Below are 10,173 nucleotides of genomic sequence, written 5' to 3'. Positions count from 1 at the left end.
TGTATACAGAGCTATAGGGTGAGAAGTGGGTGAGAAGTGGTTCTTGAATCTCTGTTGTAGGAATGGATGAGAACTCCAAACACAGATCAAGAAAGAGATTACATACATATATTAGAGTGGAAATGAAATATGCAAAACAGATTAGTGTCTGAATATTATAATACACCAACCAAAACTGCAGCTACCATTACCAATTACCAACCCTTTACCTAACGAGTCTCCTATGTTTCCTTTTTTGTTTCCTCAATTTCCTATATGACATGGTAGAATTAAAGACATAACTTACGGTTAAATGTGATATAGACAATTACATTTAATGATTTATTAGAATTTTTGTAATTCTTTTATAATATGGTAATAAATTACACATCATTATTAAAATAAATCAACTCAAATATGACATTAAATAATATAATATTAGAAATATAATAATATTTTGTAAATTTCAAAAATATTATTTATTTTATTTTTTATAATTACACAATTTTATTACTAAAAAAGATTTCAATTTTTTTTGCAATTTTTAAAAAATTATAAAATTTTAATCATAATATTATTTTTATATATTAACAAATTTTAGAAATACTGTTTAGTTTTACTTTTTGATAATTATAAAACATTTATATCAATTTTTTATTAATTTTATACAAGTTGTTTTGATAAGTTTTTTCCAAAAGAAATAGATAATTTTTTAAGAGAATTTATTCTTAAAAAATAATTTAAAATAAACAAAATTGCCTTTTTATCTTTAATGAAATCAAAATTTAAAATTATATTTATAATAATCATGTTAAAATACAATAATTATATTAAAATAAATATGATAAAACTATATTAAATTGATAAGTTTATAAATTTTATTTTCATAAATATAAACTATTTATGTTAAAAATATAATACGATGACAGAAGAAATTAGGAAACTATATAATACATTTAATGATTAACATATATTAAAATATTGGTAAAAAAATAATAAAATCTACAATAATAGTAAAAAAATATTTTTAAATGAAATTAAATTATTTAAAAAAATATTACTTCACATGGTGCAGAAAACACTTAGTTGTTCTACATTTGATAAATACCTATAACCGTACACTTGATGTGTGTCCCACGATTAGATGGAATGTCGGTGATCAAGTTTCGAACTAAGGATGGCAAACGATCAATCAAACTATCAACCTTAAGTTTAGACACAATCTTAAACAAACTCTATGTCTAGATGAATGTTCATTTACTAACACAATTCAAACATCAAATGTCTTTGGTTGAATAATATAGAAGCAAACATTACTAACAAGTCTAATGGCTATCTTAACACCTCTAACAACAAATGTCTTTGGCAAAGTATGCTAAAAGCTTAGAAGAATTGTCTCGAGCATTTCCTCGAACACCTTTCGGGTGAGAAATGCCTAAGGATCAACAACTGAGAGACCAACTCAGAAGATGCATTATGATTACTCTACTAGCAAGGAAATATGAATGATCTACACTAAAACATCCTACCTCTAACCTAATCACCTTTAATCTCCCTAATCCATGAATTCAAAAAGTGATTACTCACTAATCTCCATGATTTCTCTTAAATCCATATTGGATTTCAGATTAATCATGTAGAGAAATATAGAAAATAGATATAAGAACACAGAATTTCAATAACAAACTGATCAATTGATTCAAAGAGATGACTTTCCAAAGGTTTTTAGTGGTTTTTCTTAAGAACAAAAGATAATCTCCCCCTGGTGGCTTACAGAGTATTAAAACTTAGGTTTTCAGAATAAAAACGTGCATAATGAAATGACCAAAAGGCCCTTGAGAAAACATGAATTCGAGCAGATAGGCGACGCGCAGCGACCTCGGCTGGTCGCTCCAGCACGTCGCTCCGGGCTTCGGGAGCGACTTGAGGGTGTCGCTGCGGCAGGTCGCTCCGGCTCCAGTTTTGAGCTCCGTTTCGTCAAAAGAGCGAGCGACTTCAGGACGTCGCTCCAACGTGGTCGCTCCACGAGGTAAGGCACAGCGACTTCATCGTGTCGCTCCGGTGTGTTGCTCGTCCGATGATCACTTTAAACACTTCTTTTGAGCTCCAAATGCACCCAAACGTCTCCAAGAACTCCATGTGATACTCCAATACCTGATAAGGACTCATGTATGCAAAATGCAACCTAAACATGACTAAATCCTAATCTATATGATCAAAATGCACATGGATGGATGGATAAAACAATGGAAATATACAAGATATCATAAGTCACAATTATCCTGGTCACTTAATACGGATATGGGCTCATGCTTTACGATCCATTTGAATGTCCGGAGAGAAGGTCTATCTATGGGTTATACCTAGTCTGAACCTTTCCATGAACCTGGGATATTCCAGGTTAGTAAAAAAAAAAAAAAACCTTTTCTACGATTGCGCTGATCGCTGGCGTGAGCCGTCTGGTTCCTTAAACAACACAAGCACTTGAACAATTTTCATGGCTGTGCCAGTTGGTGAAAAGATAGAAGGAGAGAGCCATCTGCCTATAAGGGAACTACTCAGCTTCAAGGACAATGGATTCTTTTGTGAAGACTGAAAGAACAAAAGGTAATTCTTCCCCTGGGTTGTATAGTATAACCCTTAGGATCAGGATCAAGAACCATTTTGCATGATAACTCACGGGAATTCACATAGTCTGTTCCACCAACTGATTCATGAAGAAATATGTTGTAAGCAGCAGCATGTCCACGAGTTTTAAGGATCCTCGTTCCAATATAGAACAACTGTGAATCACGGGAACTCAGTCACCCTGCAGCAAGTTGGAAACTATTTAAATTTGAAACCTCTGTTTGTGGAAATCATTTAATAGAGAAAACTACAAAAGCACTTATATATTAGTTGATAGGCATTACAACATTACAACATTTCAAGTATCCAAACTAGAATCATTTTTAGAATTTTTAGAAAAATAAGTTAGTCAATTTTAACATATATTATATTTGTTATTAAGCTAAATATCAAATTGGTTAGTAGGATACAAAAAAAATATTTTATTATTTCCTTAAATAAAAGATAAGAAATTACTTAATATGATTAACATATATATGATAATTATTTATTTTGAATAATAAAGATTGAGTTTGTTGCAAAAATGACTCAAAACTCAAAGTCCAACACAAAACTGACCCATAACTTTTTTGTAACTTTCATTTGCCCTATTCACCTAGAAAGTTTAGATTATTAACGAAAGTGTCATTACATTTTTTTTATCTTTTTCAAAAAAAAACATTTTATTCTACCATCCTCATCTTCTTCACGTATTTACAATATTGGCATTGCTATCAATACACCAACCACCATGAACAACCAATTTGAAATTTTTAATGCACATAAAAGTCAATTTTCACTCTTCTTATCTCATTTCTTATGCACTAAAACAACATTTTTTTCACTTTTTTTTCTTTATTCATCTAAAAAATCTAAAATTTTGATTCTAAACTTTTTACGGTTCATAGAGACATTTAAGCTTAAGATTCTTGGTCATCAACAAATGGTTCGCTTTCGTGTTGAACTTCTGTTCAATATAATCATCCTGGATGTTTAAAAAAGACAGAGTAGAGATGTATGGAGATGATCATGTAAATGGATGGAAGCGTTTGTCTTCATGGAAAGACTGCCGAGACATGTGACTTCTTTCCTGTTGTTTATTATTTTTTTTGTCTTTTCCTGGTGAACCACATGAACTAATATGCAAAGATGAAAACTTTTGAATCCAATTTTGACTTGTTACTATCTTTCACGCAAAATGTCAAACATGTGCGCATCTTTTTTGTTGCTTCACTCTAAAAAAGTCATGCACTTTCTGACTATACATTTTAAAGTTCACATAATACTATTTTTATAATAATCATAACGAAATCAAGATGATTACTGACCAAAACATAAAAATATAGAAAAAATAAAAGAGGCAACTATGGCTGGAAACTATCCTTGACTGGGCCAAAGTATAAACATAATTCATTTGACCTAAACCAGCCCATATGCAAGATGATATTATCTCTGTTAGTTTCATCACCGCCGAACGCAGCGGTAGGGTCAAAAAATTAAAGCTTTAACGATAACAACACAGAGCACAGATGAAGCACGGCTGACTGATTTTGCAGTCGTGCGGCAACAAACGGAGGATAAAACGGACGCAGAAAATATCAGCGGCATCTGCTTCTCATTGCTTGTGTCTCTAGAAGTCCACCAGCGATTGCCGCTACGTCAAATTACTCTTATTTTTGTCTTGTTTACCGTACTATTTTGCCGCTGCCGCTGGATGTGGCGTCTATGAAACGAACAGACAAATTGCCTTAAGTACGACTACCCAGACTGCGACAACCTATTATTTTATCAAAAGTGGTTCAGAAACCAGAAGAATAGAAACTTGGGATATATATCATGATTTAATGCGTTTGTAGAAACTGTGATCCGGCTTGGAACAACGTTGTCTCTTCTAGATTTATTGGATAATGATATTTATTTAGCAGATAGTATATCTTAGAGATATATCCGAATTGTATAAGATAGTTGTATAAACAGATCGAGATATCAACTGTACACAAGTTGTTCTGTTATTTACAAGATACAAAGTATGGATTATCGATATTTTGGAAAGTGTTCACGTGTGTTTGAACAGTAAACAACTTATATTCCTCTGTAGATGGAATTAATTGCTCACACATGTCAAAAATCAACTCGACAAGATTTATGTCTTCATGTACGGAAGACACAAAGATTTTATGATTCTTCAGAGAATATATGTTTCCCTCATAACATATTAACATATACTTACTAGACTATTTCCTAATGTGCTATAGACAAATCCGATCACTTATGCAGACATGAGGATTTGGAAGAACCAAAAAAAAAACAAAAGAAACAAAAGTTTCTGCTGAAATTTTTATCCAAAAAAACACCAGTCCTTGAAATTCTTGAATTCATGATCACAATCTAAGAAGTGTCAAAAACGACAAAGCTTTATTGGTCTTACTTGGAAATAAGAATCAACACTAGCTGTTAAAAGCAAACATCTTTTTATCTTGAAACGTCTTCTAACACAAAATCAATCAATTAGCATTCACAGTATCAACATGAAAAGAACACAACCATTTGCCAAAAGAGCAATATGAAACTGAAAGTTTATTGAGTTTGGTATTATCTGTTTCAGTAACTCTGAATATCTAAGCGTAATAAGTAACAGCATTTTTTTTCAAAGATTGTAACTTTTTCAAGAAACAGGGGCATCACCTAATCAATCAGATCACAAAGCTATAGGAAGGATCAAAAGTCAATCAAACGAAGCTGATCGAAGATCATCAGAAAGTAGATATGGGTTCGTAGGTGTTGGAGTAGAAGGAATCAGAAGGAGGTATACTCACAAAACTCCATAAACAGAGAAGGAAACGACCCAACTCGTGCAACGGGTAGCAAAACACCATGTCCACAAGCTCCCTTGTGTTGATCCTCTGCGACGGCGGAACCCTACATATCAGCTGCCATGTGTCGATGGAGACGTCGGCTACAGCCACAACCACCGCACTGTTGAACACCATAACCAAAAGATTCTTTCTCTCTCTCTCTCTCTAGTTGGTTTGACTTTCGTCTTGAAAACGTTTCGTGCGTCTTGCTACTAAAGTATTTGAATGTCCTTTTGGGACGTTGAGCACCTTTTCTACCGGGTAGTCAAGACTCTATAGATTAATAATATTGGACTATAATTTTTAATTAATTTATAGACTTATTAACATATAATATATGTTTTTTATAATATAAAAAAATGATTGACTTACCGTATATAGATTAATTTTTTTGACAACTGTATATAGATTTATTAAATTTTAGAAATTTGACTTCTATATAGTTTTTATTATATTTTTTTATAGATTAAATATGTTTCATAGAATTTAAAAAAGTTTCGATATAATTTTATTTAGTATTACCAAAATCTATTGAAATGTTAAGAAAAAATAGAAATGAACTACATTGTGAATATAAAACAAATAATATAAAATTTTGTTTATACTTATATAAATTGTATGTATATGAATTATTAATTTATGATTTTAATGAGACCATATATTTATATAGATTTTTAAAAAATTTATTATCTTATTATTTTATCGATTTTTTGTTATATTTTAAATAGGCAACTCGAAACCGATTCTTTTATTAATTTATCATGTGTTAATATATTAAGTATTAATTTATAGAATTTATATTGTATTATGTTTTGTTATTTTATTTTAATATACAGTTTTCATATTTTACGAAAAGCAACCGAAAAGTTCAAACCTTTGAACTAGTCCTGGCTTTTAAACGAAAAATCATAAAGAAAACAGAACTAAACCAAAATTAAAACGAACCAATATTCACAGTTATCTGAATGGTTCTTGTTTCTCTATGCCAAGATAAACTTTAGTCGAACCGGAACCAAATATATACTTCCTCTATTTCATATTATAGGTAGCTTTAGTAAAAAAACTGTTTCACAATATAAGTAATTTTCATGACCCATTCTAGTGCTTCTCGGATGGGTCAGAGAAAGATCAACATAGCTCTAGACAAGGATGGTTTATCACGTTAGAAAGGTTTGATGTACCAATGGAGGCAAGGAATACGAGAGATACCCTTTCCCCTACACTCGGAGATAAAAGCGCTCATTTGGGCAATTGAGTGCATGAGAGAAATTTACGGCAGTTTTATGTTACATTTCAACGGACTGTTCTCAATTGGTGAAGATGGTTTCAGAACCATAAGAATGACCAGCCTTTGAAAGTTACTTGAAATATATCAAGACTCTGAAAGGAAGCTTCATTCACTTAGAGTTCATTTATATACCCCAAACACATAATAAAATGACGGACAGTCTGGCACGCAGTGCCATGAAACAACCGCCATTCGTCGTTCATATGGATGCAGAGTTACATATTTGGTTTATAGAGTCTTAATTGAGTATGTTTATATTGATGACAAAATGTAGTTTTCATATTTCAATGCAATTTTTTTCACTTATTAGATATTGTATTACCGATTAAATAAGTTAATATTGTGAAACTTCCTGATAAAAGGAAGAGATATTCATTCACTTGATTAAACAAATCACACAACACAAAGGAGACAAAGTAATATTTTATTAAAGGCCAAATTAGAGTTTATAAGTTTTCAACGAAACTTAAGCCACACCTTCCTCTTCCACATTGATATATCATGGTTTTATGGGTTTTTAACAATGATATAAGTCTTGTTTTAGAGTTTTTATGTATATTTCGAGTCGTTGGTTCATGCACGTTTTGGACAAATTTGAAGATTTTTGAGCATATTAGAGCATGATCAAAATTGCAGCTGAAAAGACCAAGTAGAAAGATATCTATGTACCTAGTGTGGATTGACACCATCGATACTCAACACCCATCGTGGACAAGCAAATTTCACGAGTTTTTAATGAAGTTTCAAAAATTGCAATTTGTCCCAAAAGTTTTATTTATTTGCAACAAGTCCCTGATGTGTTTTAGACATATATCTATTATTTTGAGCCATTATTTGGGTTAAGATTTATTTTGCATGATCCTTTGAGGTTAAGAGCTCTGGGAAACTGAAAGAATCTTTCTAAAGCCATGTTTTTCTCTTTAATATAATTATTCAGACTTTATTATTGATCTTGTGCTCTTTGAATATCTCTGATCAATTTGCTGTTAGATTTAAAGTTTTTCTAAGGTTAAGGATGAATTGTTAGATTGAATAGAATTGTTAAGGTGATAATATAATTCTTCATCTGAATTTTTCTTAATGTTAGATTTAGATTGACAATATGGAATCTCACATTCTTTGTTATGATCTGCAAAAAAATGATATGCGATTCGAAATCAAAGGTGTACATGACCACTGGTTTAGAGTGGAGAAGGCGGACATACGTTTTGACTTTATGTTTATGGATCAGAGTGAGAGCGTCATGCACTTGGAGACTTGAAGTTGAATTCATCACTACTTTCTACCTCTAATGCATCCATGTTTTTTTTTTGTGTTTATTTGATCACCATACAAGTTATGCAAGCAGCAAGCCTCTTTGATATTCTCAACATATTACAACAAAGTTAATTACGAATGTAAGAAAGATATTAGCTAGCTATCTTTCTGTTATAAAACAGTCTCTGTTCTTCAAGCAAAGCAAGGACTTCAACACACATGGGACAGATTGCTCTGCAGCTTCTCAGTTCCGAGTTTTATAATGCAATGATCCATGTGACAAGGGATAATCTCGACCTAGAAGCAACACGCTATCATCTTAAATTTGACTCCTCTCTTAAGGCATCTTAGACGTCAAAGATACTATGGCGAATCGCGAAGAGTATGATAATCCCTAACTATATCCATTTCAAGCCATCTAATGTCTATCTTACTCATTAGTCTGTTCTTATATATGGGTTTTGTTTTCTATTTCAGTTAATATTGGAAGTTTGGAACACATGATCAAGAAGACCATAAGCGATATCAATAATTATTAAAACCTTGCACCAACACAATGGTCTATTTAAAGTCACGCATAAATGGGATGGAGATGGTAAAAGAAATGTTCCGTTCAATGACAAACACACAAATACATGACTACATGTATACATTCTCGATAGAGTTATTAGCAATAGCCTTCAAAAGATTTTATTAAAACGATTCTTGTCCATCAAAAGGTATATATCAATATGTTACGTGTTCTTCCTCGCAGAGTAGGCACAGTAAGCTGCCACTCCAGCAAACGCAGCAGCCGTCACTACAAGTTGACAAACACAAACACAACTTAATTTAGTTAAATCAGATTGTAATGGTTTAATTTGGAAATAGTTAATATTGAAGATATAAAGCCACAAACCTGAAGCAATAACAGCTGAGTTGTTACTATCTTTCAGTTTAGTAACCACACAGTTTGATTCAAATCTCTTTCGATGACGTTCTATATCTGCAGACTGCGCCATTAGGTAACAAATCAGTCATTAGAAGATGAACAAAACATACTACGAATATTACCAAAGTGATGAATGAATCAATTTACCGAGAGTTTGCCAACAATCATATGAGCTTTGTAGAAAATGTCCTTAACATCATCATCATCACCCCAAGCATCTTCGAACTGATTGATCAAATCTTCAGTTACAAGCTCAACACCTCTCTCTTTAGCTTTCATAGCAGGCTGCCAAGATCTCAAGAACCCTACAAACCCTTTAAGAGAAAGCTTATGTGGAATGTCAAGCTGTATAGGCTTCCCTTCTGACCCCATCCCAATACTTTCGAAAGGAAACGGCATCGTCTTATAGCCGTCAAACGCAAGATTCATAACGGGAGTTCTATACGGAAACGTGGAGTCCACGAGACGTTTCATGATGGCGTCGACTTCAGGGGAGATGACTAGGTCGTTGTATACCCAAACTGCGATTAAACCTCCTTCTTTGCGAAGAACACGTTTGGCTATGTTGTAGAATGGTTGGAGATCGAAGTAGTGAACGGCTTGTGCAGCGACGATGAGGTCAACGGAGTTATCTCCGCCGACTAGAGCGACCATTTTGTCTTCAGACAACTCTTTTGGAGTGTGATGGTAGCTGATTCGCTCGTGTTTCACCGCTCGTTTCAGTTGTGCTTCGTTTATGTCTGTAGCCACAACTTTCTCGAAGTACTCTGCGAGCTGTAGTTAAACAACAGAAGAAGTTATGTTAACTTCACGATCTAGTTCTTGTGTCATCATAATGATCTAGTGAAGATAAAAAAAAAGTAAACTTTTAGACGGAAGAAAGAAGAAGCTTACACCAATGGCGGCTTGACCATTTCCAGTACCGACATCCCAAGCCAATTTGTGTTGACCGGTTCGAGCAGCAAGCTTCGTGAACCAGTCGATCGGGTACCTTGGCCTTGCGTTCTGGTAAGCATCCGCTAGTTTATCAGACAAAGCAGCCATTCTTTTTTCTTTCTTGATCTCTCTCTGTTATTCTTGTTCTTGATCTTGTCTTGCTTATTACATTTTTGAGAAGGGAATATAACACTGATCTTTATATTGAAGAATGATGGAATGGAATGGAACCAAGTCAAAGTTGACAAAGTCAGATCTGGCGACGAGTCTTCTTCTTCTTAACCCACGAGCTGGTCTTTCTTCCATATTCTTAAACCAAA

General features: G+C 33.1%; 1 protein-coding gene across 1 annotated transcript; it reads right to left on the bottom strand.

Annotated features, from left to right (window-relative positions):
* Positions 1 to 8,495: 8,495 nt before the first annotated feature.
* Positions 8,496 to 10,173, bottom strand: LOC103829784 (putative methyltransferase DDB_G0268948). The gene is made up of 4 exons (XM_009105479.3): positions 9,812 to 10,173; positions 9,065 to 9,691; positions 8,885 to 8,978; positions 8,496 to 8,785 (listed from the first exon to the last, which is right to left on the bottom strand). Exons 1-4 carry the CDS (start codon positions 9,959 to 9,961, stop codon positions 8,721 to 8,723), a joined length of 936 nt encoding a protein of 311 aa, XP_009103727.1. The 5' UTR covers positions 9,962 to 10,173; the 3' UTR covers positions 8,496 to 8,720.

The sequence above is a fragment of the Brassica rapa genome, chromosome A05 (assembly GCF_000309985.2).
Source record: "Brassica rapa cultivar Chiifu-401-42 chromosome A05, CAAS_Brap_v3.01, whole genome shotgun sequence".
Taxonomy (NCBI): Eukaryota; Viridiplantae; Streptophyta; class Magnoliopsida; order Brassicales; family Brassicaceae; genus Brassica; species Brassica rapa.
This window is presented reverse-complemented; position numbering and strand designations above follow the sequence as displayed.